Consider the following 25,126-nt stretch of genomic DNA (forward strand, 5'->3'; position numbering starts at 1 on the left):
ACTAAGCATGCTAACATGTTCCCTGACAAACTTATTCACCAGATATGAAAGAATATCATAATTCTCATAACCAAAGTCCTAAACATAATGTGATATTTGTACATTTGTCCAGCATACTTTTTCCATCCTGTAACTAATACTACTGCTTTAAAAATGAGGTATTACTTACTCTGATGACATGTTCCCTGACAAAGTTATTTAGCACAATAGTAAAAGAAATCATAGCTCTCATAATCATAATTGTAACCAAACTATAGTTCTGCAGGATGGTTATTTACATATTCTCTTGTATGTGGTACTCTCCTCAAACAGTTGTTCTTACTCAGCATGTTGACCATCTCCCTATCACAGTTATTTGACAAACTAAGAAAAATATAATTTACATAACATAATTCATAATCAAGCGGTTATCTATACCTGCACAGAGCATACAAATGGTTCTTTGACAATCTGAAAATGAACTGTTACTCAGCATGTGCACAAGTTCCCTAGCAGTTATTTTCCTTTGTCGTCAGTAGTGACAATTGTGTTCATAAAATATAATAATAGAGTTTCTTACCATACTGGTCCTACTTGGTCATGGCTGTTGCCCATTTGTTCACACTAGCTACTTGCTACCAATATATTGTGCATAGCTGTCATCACGCCATTGTGGAGGTCAGTCAAGAACAATGCAATGCCGTCCTCATTTAGTTGAACACCACTGCTTCTGAAAAGGTGAACATCTTCTGCGGTGATGCTGTCATTGCAGATTGTTGATACACTGACCCTGAGCATCAAGCCATGCATGAACCCATTCTGTAAATGTCTGGCCTTGTGCGCTGCCCATTGACTGTTTGCTGTTTTCCATATCTGGCGAGGAATTATGTCAGACTACAAAAAATTACAATATGGCCACCACGACTGCAGTTGTTCAAAACTTTTTCTGATTTCAAACCGTAGCCTTCTGAGTCAGTGAGTGATGACATCATTCCCTCCAATATGCAGCACAAGAATGTCAGGCTCAGGGTAGATCAAACACTTGTCTTCCAACAACAGCAGGAGTCCTCTCCAATGCATACCTCTTTTTCCAATCCAGTACACCTTCACACTAGGTCTGGGGAAGCTCAAGTTGTAGAGGTTTTGAATTCTGGAGGCATGACTGGCAGCCCAGTGAATGGAGGAATGGCACACACCCACACTCTCACTTGTTGTTCTCCTGCCTGTGAACCTATGTCACTGTCAAAAGGTGGACACACCTGCACAGGAAAGAAATGCAGACAGGTTACTACTGATGTTTGAGAGATGTATTGGAAGAATACACATATTTATATAAATAGTATTACCTGGTTAGCTCATCTGAATCTTCACTCTTATCCACAGAGGCGTGAAATGTTGCAGTATGCATGAGGACTAACATGAAGCATTTCCATGAATTACCCTTCTGTAACAGTTGCTAGTGTGTGCAAACACCAAAATGAGACATTCACCCAAGTGACTTCTACAATGTGTAGTGTGTGTGTGTGTGTGTGTGTGTGTGTGTGTGTGTGTGTGTGTGTGTGTGTGTGTGTGTGTGTGTGTATGTGTGTGTGTTTGAGAGAGTAAGTGTGTGTATGGAATGTAAACTAGCTGCTTGTTGATGTCTTAAGTGGAGGATGAGTGTGTGCTATGTGTGAGAATGTAGGAAGTAGATTTTGCCTAAGATATTTCTTACATTTCTAGAAATTGTAGAAATGAAAGAAAGAAACTGATGTGTGTGTGTGTGTGTGTGGGGGGGGGGGGGGGCTTGCAATGACTCCAAGTGGAGAAAAACCCAAAGTTGGCTTGTGCATTCATCAATGTGATAACGATTTCAACTTATGTGAACAACAGTGACAGCTGCTGAAAGTTTGGCCTGAAAAGTGATAATGACACAGTGATATATTGTAATTGCACTTATTGGTAATGTGATAATGACCTGCTTTTCATTACTGCAAAGTTAAGCATGCTCAGACACAGGAGATAATTGCTGAACAGAACCTGTTGAGTATGCATTCATTATATTACCTTGTGCAGCTGTTATGTAAATCAGACTCATTATCATCAGTAAGGACAAGACCTGAGTAATTCAGTAAAATACTATATCACTAAGATATTAATGACCCTTTCCTCCCACCTAAATTCCTCACATGACTGACAAAGCCAAGAAAAATGCCCAAAATATATGGTAGCTCCATGCTGGCAGTAGTCAGCAAGCAATAACCTTTATCTCACTCAGGCAACTACTGAATATAATCAGAAATACAATAAGACAAGCAAAATTATCAAACTTATCTGGCTGATCCATTTAAAATTATTAATTCATGTTATCTCACCTAATCATCCCTCTGGATACAATAAGACACAGAAGTTAAAAAGTCAGAAATAGTGACCAAAATATCTGGTTGAGCAATGCCAACAATCAGAAAACACACAGATATCAGAATTAAATTTTGCACTTCCCCACTCAGGAATCATAGAAAAACTCACTAAGCTAAGCATCAACCCGTATATCACTAGGTGAGTTGCAAACTGGCTCACTGATAGAACTCGCAGTGTGAAAATAGCTGACTCCAAGTCAGACTGCCGACCAATCATGAGTGGAGTCCTACAGGGTTCGGTCCTGGGTCATCTCCTGTTTGGTATCTACTTCTCTGAAGTCCAGGCCAACTGTAGCTATTATGCCTTTCTCTTTACTTAATATGATTCAGGATTAGATCAAAAATATAGGCTTCTTACCAAATCCAGGTAAAATCAGAGTTACAATATTTGCTAACAGTAGCTCATTCTCTGACTTGCCCTCCAACCATCATAGAACTAGTGAAGTTAGTAAAACTGCTGGGGATCTCCCGAATATAAGTTAAAATATAACTAAATGATTAACAAAATAGTTAAAAAAAAAAAAAAAAAACAAAAATGAAAACTAGGATTATTGTAATAAGTCTAACCCATTCTTATTGAGTATGTATTTATAACCATGTGATGAACCTGTTTTCTGCCCATCCTTCTCTGCGTGCATATGCTGTTCTTATTTGGATGTAAACTACTCAACTTTGCCTGCTTGTTCACGCCTATAGTAGAGCATCTAAGTGTGCACACACCTGTGGCTTCACATCAGCTGGTGGATCCCTGTGGGGCATATAGTAGACATATACAAGTCAGCAGCTTAAGACCAGTAATGTGGGGCACTGCTAACATTAGTCTAATTGTATGTTTAATGCCTTCTTAGGTTCTTCTCTCCATCAATTAGATGGGCAGAAAATGGACAAAAAAGGGCATTACAAGGAAAAGTGCCATCTAAGGATATATAATATTATATAATATATAAAATATAATATTTACAAAGGTTTGCTCATACAGCAGGTCTTCCAATAGCATTGTTACTTGCAGATATTCCATTCAGGTTGCCGGTTGAGAACTACCAGTGCTGAGGCAAGACTTGCAATCTTCTAGGTTCATAGGTTTGTCCTAGGCTAATGGGCCTGAAGCCTTTACAAGCCTAGCTCATAGGATTACCCTGGCATTGGGCCACCTTTCCTTAGCTCCCACTTCCTCTGTCAAGTAGAGCATTGGAGTGATCCCCGGGGTGAAATTTCTATTTCCCATCCACTCATCAAGTTTTCTCTTGAAGAGGGCCAGTGAGGTGCTCTGTTTGACATGTATGGGAAGTCTATTCCATACCATGGGCAGTTTCTGGGTTATGAACCTATCCTTCCAGCTTGTTCTGTTGATTGTAGTAATGAGGTTGAGGTCTCTGGAGCATGTGGTGCGAGAGATTGGGATTTCTGTAGATGTAGCATTTATAATTGTGTGAACTGCAACCACCTCTCATTTCAGAGTCAGTCAGTCAGTCAGTCAGTCAGTCAGTCATTCTCTCACCTTCCAAGAGTATTGCCAAACTGTAGCAGGTGTTCTTTCACTTAAATCCATTCATATTTTCCTGTAAGTCCTCATCTCCTCTTACATGCTTCCTTTCACTACCAACTATTTTTACCAAATCATCATCTTCTAGTTTCCTGCACATGACTGAACCACTAATCCTTGTTCATCTAAAACAGAGCTCCTCAGTGACCCTATTCAAATGCAACCTAGATAATTGGGTGGGAGACTGCAAATTCACCTCTGGAGTTGAACTCATGTCCATTATGGACTGGGGTAGCTGGCGTTGATCAAAAACCCACTCTGTTTATGAATTTGTTCTGTGAACTACATAAAAAAAGAACAAATGGGGATACTTGGGATTAACATGGCTGGGTTTCTAAAGGCTCCAGGGTCACTAGCCTTTTAACATCCTATGAACCTATGAACAGCAAACAAAGAAATTAGGTAATACTGAAGTCATTAAAAAATAATGACAAAATATTAAACAATATTAATGCATAAAGTGGAGATAGCTTTAGAAAAAATAAAATCGCACAGTTATGCGATGATGTCAAAAAATCTACATATATTAGCTAAATAGAAATAAGATGCTAAGTAAAAAGGCACAGATCGTTAATATCCAAAGTTCTCACATAACTAAGCTTAATTCAGACATACAGAAAATGCTTAATATTTTTGAAAGACATAATGATGATCTTAAAAAGACAAAAATAATAATCTTGATGATTACAAAATTGATAAGAATTTAAAGAAAAATGTTACTAATAAACTTAATGACCAGCAAATATTTCTGTTGAATAAGCCTATTACCCTAAAAGAAATTAAATAAGCTTTAAAAAAGGGGAAAAACAGGATAGTTTCAGGATTAGATGGTTTAAGTATGGAATAATATAGTCTGTTTCCATTAAATATTTCAGAATTACTGCGTGACATTTTCTGGATGATTCAGAGTGAGAAAATTATTCCTCCCTCATGGAAATTTTCTATAATCTCACCTATATTAAAAAAAGATGAGATAATAAGTTAGTTTCCTCATAAAGACCTATTTCATTGTTAAATGTAGAGTATAAATATTCACCTCCATCTTTGCTATGAAATTGAGAAATATAGTATAAGATCAAACAGAATTTATAGTCAATAGAATAACATATGATGATATAAAAAGGGTAGTAACTACCTTAGATTTAGCAAAAGGAATGAACAAAAATTGATCCTAATTAGCTTAGGTCTTGTAGCTCAATGTGTGTGTATGTACCTTTAAGAAGCTATCTAAGGGCTTGCACAAATGTATAAACACTGAGCACATGTGAGCCTGACTACCATTTTGTAGTAAGCTGTTAAGATGTAAGCATCATCTAAACAAAATACCCGCCTGCTTGTCATCTATATTAGAGAAGGATGAGTGTCATTGTGTCAGAAGTGGCATATCTAAAGGGCACAGTGTCAAAGGAAGTATGGCCAAAACAACTTGTTGCCAGAAAGAGTTCCAATTTCTTCAATTTAATTCCAAGAGGCATCTGGCTGGTATTCAAGGAATTTACAGGAGTGGATGATCCCTACAGCATGTATAATTCTCAAAACAGGTCAGAAATGAATTTCAGATGTTAAAACTTGCTCAAATAATTTATTTGCAAAATATGAAACAAGGCATACAGAACACTCTAAATGATATTTGAATAAACCAATATGTCTGATATTGATAAAATATTTGAATTACTAAGGAAAATGTTTTAAATAAAGTCTCAATTGCATAAAATGAATAAAATAAGAGGAAACAACCGCATTTTTGCTAAGCACATATTTTCGTATTAAAGTTATTCAAGTTATCAGAAGTATATAAAGTGTTCTCATGTTTGTGCAGTATTACAAGAAATTTATTTCACAAGATGCAGCCATTTCAGATCATATTTCACAAAGTACATTGTTTTGAAAGGTTTATTGTGCATTTGAATGTTATTACAAGCTCACAGAACAATTTGTCCATACATAATTACAAGGGCCTATTTTCAATGTGTTTGTGCATACTTTGTGGGCATGGCGGAAGGATTTTGAAAACCCAGTGCACTTGTCTTTGACAATAATATTGCAGAGAACTGGAGAGTGTTTGAGCAAGAGTAAGACATTTTCATACAGGCTGCATTTTTCTGATAAACATGACCATACAAAGGCATTTTTTTCAACTTAATATAGCTGTGTTAGAAGCCATTGATGCTGTCTATGCAGGAGAGGAGGAAACTGTCATATCATTGTACTAGCTGAGTAAGGGAGGACCCAGGTGCTTAAAACTTAAATTTAGAGAAATGTGTAACCCTCAGACAAATATTACAATTGAAAGGCACTTATTTTACACAAGGGATCAACAGCCTGATGAAACTTTTGCAGCATATATAACTGACTTGAGAAATAAGGCTAAAACATACAGATTTGGTGAGTTAAAGGATGAGTTGATAAAAAGACATACTTGTGTGTAGTATCGGGGATGATGCCATGAGAAAGGTTTCGCTTTGTGACAGCAATTTAACTTTGAACAAGACCATTGAGATTTGTCAGATGTACGAGCTCACAGAAAAGCACACAAATATGCTTACTAATGAGAGATGCATGCATCCAGTAACTTCTAGAGCTCATTTTGGCATGTTATTAAAAGAAACAGGCCTAAACACATGGCTGCAACTGTCACCCCTGCAGCTCTCATTGGTAAACTCCAGAGTTTTCCAGCAAATTCTAGAGTTTGCACAATCTCAGTGAAGCACAAGTGTGAGTCAGCAAACAGGCATAAGGGTGAGGGTGTGTGCTTACCTAGTTTCATTGCCAACTAATGTAATTCTTGTGGAAGTCATGACTCTGAAAGGGAGAAATGTTTAGCTTTTAGTCAGCAATGCCACAAATGCAATATGTGGAATCTTTTCAAAAGGTTTTGAAAATCAAAAGGCCCACATTCTTTTATTAAAAGTGAACATTCAAAGAAATGATTTGATCAGTTAGAAAGCTGCAACCCCACTCTTTATGTTGATGTGTTAGTGCTTAATGAAACAGTTAATGCAGTAGATTTAAGGGCAAATAATGAAATATATTGTACTGTTCGGTAAATGGTAAGCCCATAGAGCTCAAAGTTGACACGGGTTCCAAGTGCAATGTTATGTCAGCAGCAACATTTGCTAGAGTATGTCAAGGTGAAAGGCTTGATTTGGCAAAGTGTGCAAAGCATTTTGCTTATGGTGGTGAAGAATTTCAGACTGAAAGCTCAGTAGTGCTTTCATGTTACTCTGCTGGGAGATGCTACGACTTGTTATTTTATGTGGTCAAGAGGTACATCCAGTCATTGTTAGGGTTCAGAGACAGTTTGAAAAATTGGACTTCTTTCATTTAACAAGGAAGTCCATCATGTTAGCTTAGAAGACCACTACTCTAATTTCACCCAGTATATTTTTCTACCTATGCTGATCTTTTCAAAGACAAACTAGGGAAGCTTCCAGTTGTGTACTCCATGAAGTTAGACTCAGATATCAGTCCAGTTATCAGGCCAGTTCAAAAAGTCCCAATAGCCATGCTGGACAGAGTTAAAACTGAGTTAGATAAAACAGTGTGACAAGGTGTGATTTGTAAAGTTGGTTTGTTTACTCCTACTGAATGGGTATCTTCCATATAACTCACAGGAGAAGATCAAATGACATCCGAATCCTCGAGATTTGAACAAATCACTAAAAAGACCTCATCATCTAATGTGCACAGTCGAAGAAGTCTCATGTCTTATGCCAAATGCCACTGTTTTTCTGTCTTAGATGCAAAGAGTTCATTTTGGCAAATTCAGCTTGACAAGAAATCATCATTGCTCACTACTTTCAGTACTCCATTTGGTAGGTACATATTTTTGAGAATGCCATTTGGGATAAATTCTGCAAGGGAAGTCTATCAATGTGCAATGGAGCAACATTTCCGGGTTATCCCTGTGCTATTATAGTAGATGATATACTAGTAGGAGGTAATGGTGAAACTGAGCATGACAGAAACCTCATAAACATTCTGGAAAGAGCACGTCAAGTGAATCTTAAGCTCAATTCTCTGAAATGCAAATTCAGACTACAAGAAGTTACTTATGTTGGTCATTTACTTTCCAGTTCAGGCCTATGACAACTTCTAAGCAAACAGACATTCTTGAGATGCCAGCTCCAGACAATGTTCAAGTCCTGCAACATTTTCTTGGCATGGTTAACTATCTAGGCAAGTTCATTCCAGATATGAACCAACTTTCAGCACCACTCAGAGAGCTAACAAATGTGCTAGGAGCTACTTGTCTTAAGAGAAAAAGTACTTTCATGCCCCCTTTAAATAATGATATAAACATTTTTGAACAAATGGTAGAAAGAGACTTCCGTAGATTATGTGCACAACAAAGTCATTTGAAAGACAACTTGACGGTAGAGGAGAGGAAGGCCATTCATGACATCACGGACACCAATGAGTATAGGTGTATGCGCCCCGATAAGGGGGGTGGAATGGTGATTATGGCAAAGATTGATTACAACGGAATTATGATGAGGATGCTAAATGATGCAGAGACATATAGCAGGGTATCAAGAAATGAAGTAAATAGGAAATATAGTAAAATAGATATATTTTTACGTGATGCACTATACAAAGGTGTCATAAATGAGGATGACTTTGATTTTTTGTATGTCAAATTTCCCAAATTACCGGTACTATTTGGAATCCCGAAGACACACAAGGGGCTAGAACAACTAGAATGTAGGCCCATTGTATCAGCAAAGGGCTCTAAGACAGAACCCATGGCAGTTTTCATAGACCAGGCATGCAAAGAGGTGGTGATGGAAACACCACACATTATCAAGGATTCATGGCATTGCCTCGAGAGGATTAAAACAATAAATGAAATAGATGTTGAGGGATATGGTTTTTTAACCATTGACGTAGTTAATCTTTTTTCTACTATCCCACATGAGGAAGGCATTGAATTATTCGAAGAAAGTTTGAGAAATAGTCAATGTTTTGACCAGGGTAAACTTAATTTAGTGTTGGACTCTATGAGAATCATCTTGACTAGCAATTTCCTAAGCTTTGAAGGAGAGACCTACCAGCAGACAAAAGGTGTGGCAATGGGGGCAAGATGTGCCCCCGTATTTGCAAATCTAGTTCTGCTGGCATGGGAAAGAAGGCACATTCTAACATCTGTATTTAATGTACATATTGTGTTATACAGCAGGTTCCTGGACGACATCCTGATCCTATGGAAAGGGAGTGAGGATGAAATAAATAAATTTATGGCTCATATAAACCAGGCCACGGAGTTTTTCAAATTTACACACAAATGGAATGCAACATCGATTAATTTCCTAGATATTAACATCTTTAAACAGGAAGGAAAATTAGTGAGTAACATCTATAGGAAACCTAGTTTCTCTAACTCTATGCTACATTTCTCGAGTTGCCACCCATACCATCAAAGGAAGGGACTCATTAAGGGGCAAATGGTGAGACTCTCTAGATTGGTGAGTTCTGATACAATTTTCAAGAAGGAGATGTATGTCCTTATAGGATTATTCCTTGAAAGGGGATATCCTATGAAACTATTGTTGAAAACGAAGAAAGAAATATATAGGAAAAGAAGGACAATTTATATACCCATACTTAATAGCGGGAGAATATTGACAACTAATCAAAGTATGAAGAGGGGTAACATAGAAAAGGAAAGAGAGAGTCTCACCTTTGTGTTGAACTTTAATGACATGGCCAAAGATTTTTGTGAGAGTTTAAGGATGAATTGGAAATACTATTTTACTGAGCAAATGAGGCAAACTCTGGGTGATAACCCCAAAATTGTTTATTGTAGGGGGAGGAACATGAAAAACATATTGGAAAGGGAGAACAAATGTTACATTAAATCTAGGATGAGTAAATGTGGGAATTGCACTGCGTGTAGATTTATAGCAGAAGGTGGTCATGTATGTGTGGGGGGTTTTCCACGTACCTTGGCATGTCCAGGCCTATGTAATTGCAACACTAAGTGTTGTGTTTACTTGGCATCTTGTGTGTCATGCGAGGCTTACTATATTGGCATGACAACGCGTAAACTACGTGAAAGAATAGGTGAGCATGTTAGAAGTATTAAGAACAAAGACGAGCACAATGCCCTCTATTTACATAGCAGGTTCTGTAGTAACTTCAAAAAATTTTTGTTTTGTTATTGATAGGGTTATGCCATCATCATTAGGAGATATGAATAACAGAGTGGCGGTTTTGGAAACAGAGTGGCAATTAAGGCTTAATGCCACCAAATATCCTGGTCTAAATGACCATATTTCTTTAAAACCCCACCTAAAATGGAAGGCTAGTGTTATATAAAAGAACTACTAGGCTTCAATGAATCTAATAGGGCTGCTAGGAAGACAGAATGTGTTCTGTTATTTTCATTATATATTATGTTATATTAAATGTTATGTTTCACTTATATATATTTTTTTAGTTTAGTTGAATCAATATTTATAAATAATTTAGTTATATGTATAAGTGAAAACTGTCTGTGTAATGGTATTGATATAAATATTCTATTAGAATTAATAAGTAATTTTATACACACATTTTATTACATATACATTATATATTTATTTTATATGTTACAGGATATATATGCTTGATTAAGAGGTTATTTAACTTTTAAATAATGAAGGACTAGGATGTAATTGTTCAATTGGGTCATTAATTGGATGATTGGGAATGCATTTTTTGTATTTAATATGGAAGGAAGTGTGTTAGAACAGACTCTGAGGATACCAGTTTACTGGTGAAAGCGCTTAGTCTGTATCTTGTTGCAATAAAGGATTTCGCTTCGTATTTGCTGTAGCTGTTTTCTTGCATTGCTGTGGTGGATTTTTGTTCGTTTGAAGAAATCATCATTGCTCACTACTTTCAGTACTCCATTTGGTAGGTACAGATTTTTGAGAATGCCATTTGGGATAAATTCTGCAAGGGAAGTCTATCAATGTGCAATGGAGCAACATTTCCGGGTTATCCCTGTGCTATTATAGTAGATGATATACTAGTAGGAGGTAATGGTGAAACTGAGCATGACAGAAACCTCATAAACATTCTGGAAAGAGCACGTCAAGTGAATCTTAAGCTCAATTCTCTGAAATGCAAATTCAGACTACAAGAAGTTACTTATGTTGGTCATTTACTTTCCAGTTCAGGCCTATGACAACTTCTAAGCAAACAGACATTCTTGAGATGCCAGCTCCAGACAATGTTCAAGTCCTGCAACATTTTCTTGGCATGGTTAACTATCTAGGCAAGTTCATTCCAGATATGAACCAACTTTCAGCACCACTCAGAGAGCTAACACATAAAGATCTATCCTGGTCTTGGTTAGAGCAACTCCAAAGAGCATTTGATATCCTGAAACACAGAACTGCTAGTCCACCAACTGCCAGATATTATGATTTTCACAAGCCAGTTACTCTTTTATGTGATGCTTTGAAATTTGGTCTAGGTGTAATCATTCTACAAGAGGGTCAAACTGTTGCCTATGCATCAAGAACTCTTACCTAAACTGAAATGCAGTATGCCCAAATTAAGAAAGAGCTTCTGGCAATTGTGTTTGCATGTTTGAAGCTCCATAATTATGTTTATGGTAGAGCTATCCAGACTGAAACAGAACACCAACCTCTAGCCACTATCTTGAGAAAGCCTATGCATACCACTCCAGGCAGATTGCAACATCTGATGTTGAGACTGCAAAAGTATAATTTTACCCTTGTCTACAAGAAAGACAAACTTCTTTATCTTGCTGATATATTGTCCAGATCACTCAGAAATGCCACTGAACAGCATGAGATTGCGAACCTTGATTTTGAAGTCATGGAAGTAAAAATATTTTCTTCCACTCGTTTTGATGAGCTGAGAGATCACACAGCCATAGATCTAGTTTTACACAGGCGCAACCACTTTATTAATCACTGACAGCCATCAAAGCAATCTAGTTTAACTCAAGAAGTACAACCTTATTTTCCATGCAGAGATGAGATTTTGTCTGACAAAAGTATCATTATGAAAGGTCCAAAAATCATTGTTGCAAAGTCCTTGCAACAAGAGTACATTGCTATCTTGCATTGTGGTCACCCATGAACCAACTCTACCAAAAGAAGGACAAGATAGCTAGTATTTTGCCTTCTATGTCACAAGAAATTGAGAGAGTACTTTTATCTTGTTCTATGTGTAATAGTACTAAGCCACATCAACAGAAGAAACCACTTCAGCTAAACCAGATTCCTGAACTACCATGGCCGACAATAGCCACTGACATTTTTGAATGGAATGATCAACATTGTTTGATGTTAGTAGACTCGTAATCCAATTGGTTTGAGATTGACCTACTTCCCAACCTAGCATGTCATAACTAAGATGAAGCATCATTTTGCAGTCCATGGTAGTCTGCACAAAGTTATTTCTGGCAATGGCATGCAGTTTACAAGCCAACAGTTAAAAATATTTGCCAAATAATGGGAATTTACTCATGTCATGAGTAGCCTGAGTATCTGCAGTCAAATGGTTTGGTAGAACAGGCAGTTCTAAGTGCAAAACAGCTACTAGAGAAGTCACAATAAGACAATATGATTGTTTTCCTGAATCTCTTGAATCTCAGAAACATTCCTTGTGATAAACATCTTGGTTCACCTGCTCAGAGACTTCTGTAGAGACAAACCAGAACCACATTACCAATCAGTAGTCAATTGCTGGTTCCATGTGTCAAGAACAACAGGTCAGTGAAAACCAATCAGTTGAAGAAGTGAATATATGAATGCTATCATTAAAGTTACAAAGAAAACTTGTCCAAGTTATATAAGCTAATTTTAAGTAATAATAATATTTTTATGCAAAATTCAGGAACTTTTAGATAGTAGTGGATGGAGTGACTCAATAGATGGTAAGAATAAAACTTTGTTACTTAAATCAGTTAGTCAAACTTCTTCAAGTTTATACCAGAAAGATATACACAGAATGTTTTTACTCCCTATAAAATCTCAAAGTTTAGTAAAATGACCTAATCAGTTTGTTGGAGATGTAGTAAAGGTGAAAAAGCTGATTGGACACACATGTTTATGGCTAATGAATGTCCCACTGCCTCTATCTGTAAAAGCCAATAAATAAATAAATAAATAAATCGAGTCTTTTGGCAGTTGCTACAAAGGTTATTGCAATAAATTTGAAATCAAACTCAGTATCTATGTTCAAAGAATTGTTAAATTTAGCATCAATACTATGCAAAACTGAAAAAGAAGTGATCAGAATAAGATCTATAAATTGTGCTAAGACTTTTAGTGGTCGGGATAGCTTTAGAATATTGACATTGAATTACCAATGCTCATAATCTATTAACTGTATAAGATTACCTTGATGATTCAATATGTTCCTGACATTATATAAGATTACTTGATGTTGAATTTCTTCCTTTCTGTATACATATATATTGTAAATATATTAAATCAATGAACATTTTCTTAAAGAAAGTCAGGCAAGAGCTGCAAAATGAACAAGAGGACTGATAAGTATGGTGGCTGATTTTCCAAAAAAGGTCAGAAGTGATAATATCACACCTTAAGTAGTTAGAAAGTGAAACACACAAGTTAAAAAAACTTACTCTCTCTGTCCTTGGCCCACTGTATGTTGATCATTAGCACCCTCCTGGCCAGAAGGGCCAATTATTTCCCATCAACAAATCAAGGGTCAACTAAGGCAGGTCATCATGCAGACAGCCATCTAGCAATACTAGTTGTTCTTTAAATCTGCCTGCACATTACATTTTTTTTTTCTTTAGAATATTACTTAGTAGTAAAAGCATTATAATACTTTAAATAAATAAAACATTTTTGCAATGAACATAATAATGTAAATGATTACAAACTAAAAATATTGGCACATGTAGCATAAAAATGCATATCGAACTTCAGTTACATATGAACTGAACTACACAAATAAGGCTTACACATATAAAGGCATTTAAGCATAGCATTTAAAACCTACAAACAAAACCTCCACCAATAGCACTGAGGATAAACAACTCATTACCACACTTCTCAAGACAAATACATCCGATGCTTCACCTTGATACAATATCTCTAAGCTGTCACCATTAGTTTCTCTCTCTCTCTCTCTCTCTATATATATATATATATATATATATTTTTTTTTTTTCCCAGTTGAGAAGAGCGAGCATTCACATGAGCAAACACTTTTTACTGTTATTAAAAAAAGCAAATGTTCATATTAGCGAATATTCTCTTAAATGGAATTTTTGCCAGCAACATTTTACATGGGATCAAGTTACAGCAGGTGTAATAGACTCTACCCTTACCCTGCTGTTGTATGATCTGAGAGTCAGTATATGTAACTAGCAGGGGATGTGGGGGGGGGTGCAGCCCCCCTGCAGAAAAAAAAAAAAAATTCCCATATTTTCAGTCACTTTAGATTCACTTTAAAGCGTTTGCTCTTTTGAATGTGTGATATTTCATGGGACAAGCATGCACACACACACACACACACACACACACACACACACACACACACACACACACACACACACATAACTAACTTCAGTATTATAAAACTAACTTCAGTATTATAACAAGTTACATGATGATGTTGTTTTGCAGTCTTTTTTCGTTGTAACACAATATTGTATAGCTTTTTTGGCCTAATGTGATATCCAGCCATTACATTTTAGAGTGGCAACTGACTTTTGCAGTGGCCCCAAGGATAGCCACCACTGTCTACAGAGTTTAATAGATGGGGAGGGGGTAGAAATAGATCCCCAGGCCTTTCTTCTGTATCACATACTCATGCAACACACCTGGGGACAATTAAGAAGTTGCCAATATGCCAGTGGGAGGAATCTGGTGCCTCCACAGAAAATACTTGTGAACACAGAAAAGGGCATGCAGAGTCTACATAGAAGGTAATCCAGTTGAGAACTAAACAAGCTGTACAACAATGCCGCTATAATGCACCTACTTATATTGGGTGGGTAACTCATTTTTATGATTCTGGCTAAAGTGTACAGCTTGGGGAATATATTTTTAATTTGTATATGCTATATTCCTTTAAGTCACATAAAAAATAAATAAATAAATAAATAAATACAAGTCTGGAAAAATCATGTTCAAAGATTATATAAACACTACATAACAGTAATAATAATAACAATAATAATAATAATAATAATGATAGCAGGTTTTCTATTACAGTTTACAAAAGATCATCTATATATTTACACAATACCATTTGAATAGAGAATGCCAACAGTATTTATACAACTCTCTTTTATTATGCAAAAATGATTTGCTGTTGACAAGAGAAATGTTTGGTCTAAAATGTAGATTATAGTACAAACTGTAAATATGAAGTCAGGAGAATGGCTACATATGTCCCTCTGCATCTCTAAATGCCTTTGAATATAATGTTTTGTGACCGTCGCCACAGCTTGCCTGCTTTATAGTATCATAGCATTCCTTTTACGAAAAAGCATTCTCTAATAGTTCACAAAATTAGGTAGAATTCCCTTTCTAAACAGTTTTTACCCATCGAAAAGTAAAAATGTTAAGGCAAGGTACAGAAATATCTATTAACTTCTATTTGTCATTTTTACGTATAACGGAGAAAACTGTCCACTGCATAACTAAATAAAAACATTGCTTACCATGCTTACTGGTTATAGCTATGACAGCATTTGAGCCATCAAAGTGAACAGAACCAATAACAGAGAGCTCTGAATCTGCCCAGTAGAGTCGCTGGTTGAAATAATCAATTGCAAGCCCTGAAATAAAAAAATATGACAGAAGCTTATATGATAGAAAAATTGTATATTATTTAGTGCACTTGTTTTCTGTAGTCTCAGAATTAACTTAAACCTATTTTAATAAATTTGTGGCTTTATTAATGCTTCCCAAGTTGTTCACTTCCAATTATTTCTTTACAGGTCATTTAACTACATTCATTTCTGTCTGTTCTCTGCAACCCAGAAATTATTTCACATGGACAAAATCTTTCATGCCCATGGAATATGATAATGAAAACCATGCCACTGTCATGCCTTATTATCATGTTGTTCTTATTACATATTTAATACATATCTGCATTTAGCAAGAATTCCCAAAAGTTAAAACTGCAAGTATTTTGTGCATTTTTGATTACAGTTAAATGGGCGTAAACTAATTGGGGGAAGGGGAAGGTTAGCAGGTGAGGAGGTAAAAAATGCAAATGGAATCCATCATAAATAATTTCAGCAATCAGCAAGATCAGATACCAAACCTTACTTTGCAGTATGTTGCCTGGCTGCAGTAATAAAAATAAAAACTGAAACAAAACAAGCAATAGTGACAAAAACAAAACAAGGAGTGAACATCCTTTCACAAATGTACAAAACTATATTGAAAAAAAACTACAAATACACATTTGACAAAATTAATGTTTTATTTTGGTGAAAGTCACCACAACTTTATAAGAAACTTGCATAGTTACAATGCCTGCTACTTAATATAAGCAGCGGCAAGCTTAAAATTATTCAGATAAAAATCAGACACTGTACTTATACACAAATAACAACATTTCATTATTCCTTTTTCTTTGATACATTCAGAGAAAATCATCATTTTTGGAAACACATTATAGAGTATTGTCCAGTTTAATAACTCGTGTTGTGATAGAGGTCAACATTCAAAGTAAAACGCAGACAGATTATACAATTTTTTATTACATCATACACCTCTTTTAACTCTTAAATTGTATGTATTTTGTAGTAAACTAAGAATATGAACTGGTTATTTGTTAGACCTTTTTCAGTTATTATCTAGTACGGAGTGTGAGATTGGGATGGGAGCAATACAGTGGGTGTATCAGTAGATCACTAGACAGGGAAGGCTTACCAATAAGCCCACTTGTCAGCAAGCTGAGCAGGGGTGGAGTTAGTTTCCTTCCCTTATTTAGGCAAGTGCTGCCCTGTTCTTTCACTTTACAGTAGTGGCTCACAGGATCCTGTCCACCCACCCTCTTTAAGTGTTTAAAATTACAAGGAGCAGCAGGTGCATATAGCCCCCCCTTTTTTTTCCATCCTCTGTGGTTGTTTCTCATTGCCCTGTTCATATGGGCAGTGTGTTTTCAAGTTAAGCCATGGCCAAGGCAAGGGGCGGTAGGTGATGTGAGTCAACTCTTAAGAATATTGATTTCATGTTCAAGGCAACTTGGGTTTAAGCACCAGGATACATCAATATCAATCCAGAATGGACTTGGTCACACCAACAGGTTTAAGGGGAGGTGTAAAATGTGTTTGATGTGCACATTTAATTTGTTATATTAACAGTGATGTTGGTAACTGAGTCAATAAATGGTCACATTGCTATCATGTTGTCATAATTGTCTCATCTCACAGGACAAATTAATTTATGTGGAGGCATTGCCTGCATCTGCAGTGCACATAAAAATATAATGACAAATGATATTAACATGTAACAACATTACCAGTGTGAGTTTAATATTGTAATTGTTTAGAAACATAGCTTCACCTGTAGGTCTTCTTAAATTCTTCTGAACTAATATTCTTCTTTGAGTGCCATCCATGGCTGCTTCTTCTATATGAGAATGGTCCCCAATAACTGTCCAGTACATCATCCTATGAGATATAAATAAAACTCCATATGATTTTAAATTGTTTTATGAGGTAATATAAACAAATGTCAGCTTAAATCAAAGTTATGCATAATATAAAATGTATATTTGCACATATAACCACCGTTATGCATAATATAAAATGTACATTTGCACATATAACCCTCATCTACTAGGCAAAGATGAATTACTGAGTGTTGACAAAGGGAAAACTGTCATTTGACATTGGAGTACAAAGTTCTATGCTAAGAAGGTAATGCTTCTTTTGTAACTGAGTTCTAAGTGAAGGATCAATTAATTAATTAATTAAAAAACTCAGTTTGTTTCTGCTTTAATTTTGCCAGACTCTGAATATAATTACCCTGCTAGCCTACAGCATCTGCTAACTCTTTCTGTTGATAAATGTTTTTGATCTAATACTTAATATTTCAGAAGATAACATAAAATTATTATTTACTGAATGTACATGCTGACATATAATTTAAAAGCTAAGCATTGGACACCAACTCCTACAATAAGTGAAAATGAAAAATAACAAGAAGTGTTACTTACTGCATCAAACATGTTTGTTTCTTTTAAACATAAATGTCATGTACTATTAGTGCATGGTCAGTATGGGGTGACCTTAAAAAAGAGAAAATAGACTGACCTACCCTTTCTTAACTGACTATTGTGTGTTCCTGTATGTCCAGGGATTATGATCAGGTTTCTAATAGTAATTAACCAATCTAACATGATTAATTGCAACAGTTGCTACAAAGGTGTGTGTGTATGTGTGTGTGTGTGTGTATGTGTGTATGTGTGCTTGTGTGTGTGTGTGTGTGTGTGTGTGTGTGTGTGTGTGTGTGTGTGTGTGTGTGTGTCTGTCAGTGTATACATTTGCACTATCTTTGTATTACAGTTAAATTTGTGTGTTTAGTTATTTGATCACAGTAAGACATCTGAGGTGTACAAAGTCAAGAATATGTCTGTAATTGCAGGGCATACTTGTGTGTGTATGTTTCTTTGAGCCAGTGTCTGTGTGTGTGATTTTTTGTGTATATGTGTGCATGTGATGGCATCTGTGCATGTGTGTGTGTGTGTGTTTGTGCGTGTTTGTGTGTGTGTGTGTGTGTGTGTGTGTGTGTGTGTGTGTGTGTGTGTGTGTGTGTGTGTGTGTGTGTGTGTGTGTGTGTGTGGGGGGGGGTATTTGTGTTGATAATAAATAGCTCCGGTGGTGGTGCTGCGGTAGTGTTGTCACCTCACAGTAAGACGTTATCCTGTTCGATTATCAGCTAAAGCATCTTCTGTGTGGGGACATGCGTGAATGGGCATACCTTCTTTGATGGTTGTGCGTCAGGGCTGGCAACTTGGTATGTAAAAATCTACTACCAATCATTAGCGGACCGGAGGATATATCCTCAGGCAACCATTAGATATGCTGGAGTATCTTTGAAACATTGGGCATAAGAACCATTTTACATACAAAATAGAAAAGCAATGTATATAATAGTAATAAAACAAATACAAAACAATTTAACAGATATCCCATTTTCTAAGAGCAATAATGTCCTCCAGGGTAGTTGTTACAGGGAAATAATAAGACTTTCCAGGGACTGTCTACAGCATCTGGCCTCAACACCCCTGGGTGGTCTATTAGTTCCCTTTTATACCCACCCTGTCAGGCATTATTAGCTAACCAGATACTGCATTAAACCAGTAGTAAAGGGAAGTCATTAATAGCTTTTAAAGCTGTTTTTTATTAATAGTGCTGTTCTGTGGTATCCACCTGTGGCTGTCATTAATCTCTAATGCAGCACTAGAGCTTAACAGTGTTTAGAGATGCTTAACACTAGCTTAATATGCACATTTCTGGTGTCAGATTGAAGCCAAACAAGGCAGTTTCCTAGTTTTTGGACTGTAATTACTGCTCCATGCACTACAATTAATTTATGACAGGGAAATCAGCCATACTGTATATGTCCTAACCCTTGAATTATTTCATATGCTAATGCATGCAATATTTTTCAGGCACTGTCAGTAAGCAGCCAGCTATGGTGTGGTAACAGGGTCATTTCCATTACTAGCAGTGGTAACAGGGTCATTTCCATTACTAGCAACACTGACAGGAGCATTTCCATTGCTTTTCTGCTTTCTGCTTTCTGCTTTTGAATTATACATATATGAGTAGCTTCTGGATGTCTCTGGAATGAGAAGTATTTAGAAGTTGCATCTATAGTTACGTCAGTAATATCCTGAGGATAAATACAAAGGAGGAATATGTTTAAGGATTATATATGTGTTTCATCTTTTTAATAATGTCATATGAAACAAATCATGAAAGCAGTTCTGACAAGAATTGCAAAATAATGCAAAGAGAAACCTTATGCAGATATACATTTGTAAGGTAACCTGCTAATTCATACCATATACTACACGATTATTTTCTACTCAACATTTTTCTCCATCTCTCTGCCTACAAACACTATTCTTCTGCAATTACATCTGCTGTGTGGCCTTTTAAATAAATATCCAGCACCTCTGCAATCCTGGCAGTATTTCATCATCGGCTAACACCTTATATACTAAATCTACTCTTGTTAGAATACAGTTAGTCTTAACTTTAAAGTTGTATTACGAATCTATTAACTTTCATGTCATCATGCATTCTGTTTATCTGTTGATTTTCAGATGAGACTATTGAGCACAAAATGCTAGTCATGTGCACCAAACCATGGTATTATTATATTCAGTATCATAGTTTCTTAAACATATCTCAGAATTATTGCATGCCGTTCTAGCAGTCCTTGGTCCTATTCTGTATTTCTAAAGATAAATAAACAGAGATCTCTCCGGGTAAGGTACCTGCTGTGTCCCCAAATGAAAAAATGCCAATATCAAGGTGCAGGTACTCCACGACTATCGAAGCCAACCATCAACCAAAAAAGCAAAAATCAATAAAAAAAATTTTTATACATGAACAGCAAAAGAACTTTATTCCATGGGTTGTTAGCGCTTTCACGTCTACTCTGGACGCTTCTTCAGACATTAAAGTCTGACATTATAGTCGTGGAGTACCTGCACCTTGATATTGACTATTCTGTATTTCTGCCAGTCACTTCGTCTGGTTGTGTCTATCACAAAATCTGCTTTATTGCTTTATTTCATTAAGAAGTTTTAACTGTTACTTGATTCATCCATGTTTATACTGTAATATTTCTTCCATTTTTACTAAAGGTTTGAATGTATATTATATATATAATATATATAATAACTATATATATGTATATATAGTATGAATATTTGCTATTCCAAAAAAGCTTTGGTGAAATGTATTTTGCTTGTAGTTTTTATTGTAATAGTTTGGAGTTTTTTTTTTTTGTTTGTTTAAGTTGCCGATATTTGTTTCTTAACTATTTGTACTAATATTTGAACATTTTTGTTTAGGTAGCACTGTTTCCATGTGGATTCTCTTTCAGGCAAATGTAATTTCTGTAGTCACCACTTGAGAGGAATGTCTTTTTTTTTTTTTGTGTGGTACATGCCTTAATTACTTGTCACTTGCTACACAATTTTTTGGGCAGAGGTCCTAAATCATCAAAGAACACTGGCTTATAAAGTTCAAAAGAATCTGCCCAAATACTTCACTACACTAAAGTAAATCCTGTGAGATGGCAATATTAAAATCAGTTTCCATTTTATCTTCACATGGATAAGTAGATTGTTATTTATAAAAATGATTTTGCTAGTTGTCCTGGATGACATTGTAAGTCAAAACTGCAGTGAATTAATTGGGCTGTCAAAGGTAAAATCACATTGAAGTAATAGTAGAATGAGATTTATTCCCATCTATGTCAATTTTTGGAGGCTGGCAGAGGGACTTGTCTTAGCTTTCCCATTGAGGGTTTTTAGTTAGTTGCACTACTCCTGTTGTTATGGATTTGGGTGGAGCGAAGTTTACTTAGCTTTGTTGCCAAGCTGAATGAGGATAGGTTAGTTATGTAATGATTTATATTTGTGAGTACAACAGGCTTTATATGTAGTAGCTATATATGCATCATTATGGTGCACACTTTATCTTGTTTGTCACTTCAGAACTGAAATGTCAAAAGAGCAAAAGCAGAACACTGGAAAAAGTCCTGCATACAAAAATGAGAAATGACCACCACTGCCTTTCTTCAGCAAAATGTGTGACATAAAGACGTACTTTATAAAACTGTACATGACATGATTGGACTTGAGAAAGCACATCCAGAAACCATGAAATCAAGTGGATATATAACTTAAAAATGTCTGCACTATAAAATAAAAAATATATATATATATATATATTGCACATTTATACTTTAAGTTTTTTTTTTTGTCTGGTGTAGAACACTGCCATCTCTTTTTAGCACTGGTGAGTTTTTGACAGCAGCAATCAGGGAAGAGAACTGTAATGTGCAATAGAACAGACGTTTAAAAATGATAGTACAATGATAAAGATCTGATGGAATATAATACAATGTACTCTGCTATTATGAATTTTAGTTTGCACTGCTAAAAATAAAAGCATTGCATCTCAGCTTTATATATCATGTATATGTCTGGGGTTCATAATCAACAAACTCCTTTTTAGTGCATTAGATTTTTGCAAAGCATTTGAGAATCATAAACCTGCATGTATAATAGATGAACTTTGCAATTGGTCAAATGTGATCTAACACAATGTCATTGTATAGCCCCTGCTTTCACTGAAAGCATCAATTCTTACACCAGGAAATGGGCACGAGGAATGCACATTCTTATATTATTTTATTTTTTTTTTTTTTTGTATTTCAGACTGAAATATCTTTTTTGTTAATATATGTGGAAATAATTAGCTTTTTTGTTAATATTCCATGCAATTAATTACTACTTTGATGGAGTGGATTAGTTCAAACTAAACATGTCATATTAATGAGTAATCCAGTTAGGTTTGGGGAAATGTTATAAAACTACCAGGATCAAAAGTGAAACATAAGGCTATTTTTGTTATTTTAAGAAATGGCCAAGAAGATAACATCCAGAAGAACACTAAAGAATGTCAAATGTCTCCTTTAGTCATATGAAAAAATAAATATTTAAGATACCTAGAGCATATTTTGTTAAAAATTATTCATAAGATTTGATAAAGAATTATGATAAAAGTTGACGCTTATTCTAGCACCAGAGATGAATGCATCTGAACAGCCTAAGAACATTTTCAATCATGCACTTTGACTAATAATGTGTGAGAAGTATTGGTACAAGTTTGTGCCAATAGATTGCATGCATTCTTTATACATTTTTTTCTCAACCCTTGAAAAGAAAGATTTAAGTAAATATTAACTATGTCTTTATCTCCTTTCTGCTGTTAGACTATGGGTTTAGCTTTCTGATGACATGTACGCACGAGAACTGTTGTCATTTGGGATCATTTCAAAAGTGAATGGATAACTACACACAATAAATGACTGAAAAAAAATTATGAAGCCAAATTAGATAACATGCATTCTTATTAGTCACAGCAATTAACAGAAATCAGAATGAATAGCCAACTGAAAACCTCTTGTTTACTTACCCACAATGATACATTAACTTTATTGTTAAGGATGGTCTTACTACATGAGTAACCGGATTTAGGAGCTTTGCTGTATGTCAGGTTCTAAAATGTCAAATGTGCATGAATGCATTTTCAGTGAGACTATACTAGAATGAAAATCAAACTCCTAAACCTAGTGAAACTACAGACTTCAGTTATACTGGTTTGTGGAGCTTTCTTAGGAGAGCAGTAATGTGTTAGAGACATAAAAGGTCCTTTCAAATGCAGTTCACACTGTTAAACTCTAGATGAGATTATTTTTCTCTTTTTTTCATTAAAGACAGCTTACTGGATAGCACGCATTACCTAACTCAGAGAAGAACTAATATCATTCCTTTCCTTTGACATGAAGTGCTGTCTAGCTTTTAAGGATAATGACACTTTTTTGGAGCATTTGTTCATCATCACATCTTTTGTCACCTGCTATGTGACACACATGTACCTCCCCACCACCTGTTATTGTGCCAAAGCTTCTTGACTGTGCTAACTCCTGTGATGCCTGTAAAACCACACACAACTTCAGAACAGGATAATATGCTAGGCTGATTGTAATAGCAGGGCAGATAACTGCCTATCACTGCTTCTTCTGAAGAAAATGCAGAAGTACTAAATATAATGGATTTGTGAATGATTAGTATAACATCAAGGAAATATGAAAAGCAGATGACACATAAGCAAACAACTAATTCAAGCTAGATACCCAAAACAATAACTTTAATGAACATTATATTTAAGTAATGCTTAAAACAACATTTGCATTTGAATTACTTCATGAAAACTGTTGCAACAATTTTCTTTTAGTTAAAGAAAAAGAAATGTAAACTCATTGTGAAGTTTCTTAACTTGTTACTTGTATTTCTTCAAACTGTCAAGTGATATTTCAACTGATTTAAAATAGCAAATTTTAGGTTTAAGGACTTAAGGTCTGAAACACTGTTGAATTTTATAGTGTAAACAAATATTAGTATTACTCTAACAACAGGGATTAATAATGAATAACTGTTGGACAATGTTTGCCAAGTACTTTGAAAAAGTTGTTAACTTTATTCTGCACAATCGTTATGGTACAATGCTGGTATTCTGTTCCCTCTGAAAATTGGTCTTGCCCAGCAGGAATGACTTGGTCAAAAATGTAAATAAATAAATAAAATAAATAATTATGAAAACGTCCATCCACTCAAAGCTCATCTCATCTCAAACATGCCATGTATGTTTTATCATTCTTGTGCATTTTGTGATGTTTCAGGGTGTGGAGGTTTTCGTTGTACATGGGCAGAACTGTACAAGTAGCAAACTGAAGATGAGTAGAAGGATGGGGAAGATTATTATGAAAAAAAATAATAATGGAATGAAAGGAAATACCAGAAAGAAGAAAGGAAATGCAAACGCCTACATTCCTTCTGTGGATTTTAGTACTTATACTAAGGAAAGCAGAAATTACACAAATCTGCTGCACAGCATTGGAGCTAAATAAAGAAAATATATAAAATGCCAGTCATGCATTTTATGTCTTTTTATTCAAATGGTGAGAGGGAGGCTTTCAACCAGATCCTACATTCAGTTCTGGCTTGTGTCACATGATTAAATGACTTTATGGAGAGTCTAAACACAGTGTGGTTCTTTCTAGCTTTATTTGGCTACTGTATAGCTCTGGGCAAGTCACTTATTGAGCTATTGCTCCACGCCATTTCTGAAAACAGATGTTGGTATCTAGAGGGGTTACACTGTTAACAAATGTATAATTTATAATACATAAAGTTTGCATTATTTGCAACTGCACAGGCTGCAGTAGAAACAAAAAGAGAAACAAAGGAAAGAAGACAATGAAGATAACCTTGATGACAGATTTGTAGATTTGCATATACTGAATAAATATAACCCAATGTTTTATACTTGGGCCAATTATTTCCAGTATGCTGCTCTATATTTTGTCTATATTTAAGGAGTATCTCTCTGTTTACTACACCCATACCCACATGTACACACATGCACATG

At 35.5% G+C, this 25,126-nt stretch overlaps 1 protein-coding gene across 1 annotated transcript in view; it reads right to left on the reverse strand.

The window, feature by feature from the left end:
* The window catches only part of LRP1B (LDL receptor related protein 1B), a gene marked incomplete at its 5' end in the record, with an annotated part of 5,941,474 nt that overhangs the window by 598,485 nt on the left and 5,317,863 nt on the right, over nt 1-25,126 (reverse strand). The window contains 2 exons of the mRNA XM_044073672.1: nt 15,587-15,703; nt 17,448-17,554. Of these exons, the coding sequence (XP_043929607.1) occupies nt 15,587-15,703; nt 17,448-17,554 (224 nt within the window). The remainder of the gene's footprint in view (nt 1-15,586; nt 15,704-17,447; nt 17,555-25,126) is intronic.

Source organism: Protopterus annectens, chromosome 6.part0, assembly GCF_019279795.1.
Source record: "Protopterus annectens isolate FY-2018-M chromosome 6.part0, PAN1.0, whole genome shotgun sequence".
Taxonomy (NCBI): domain Eukaryota; kingdom Metazoa; phylum Chordata; order Ceratodontiformes; family Protopteridae; genus Protopterus; species Protopterus annectens.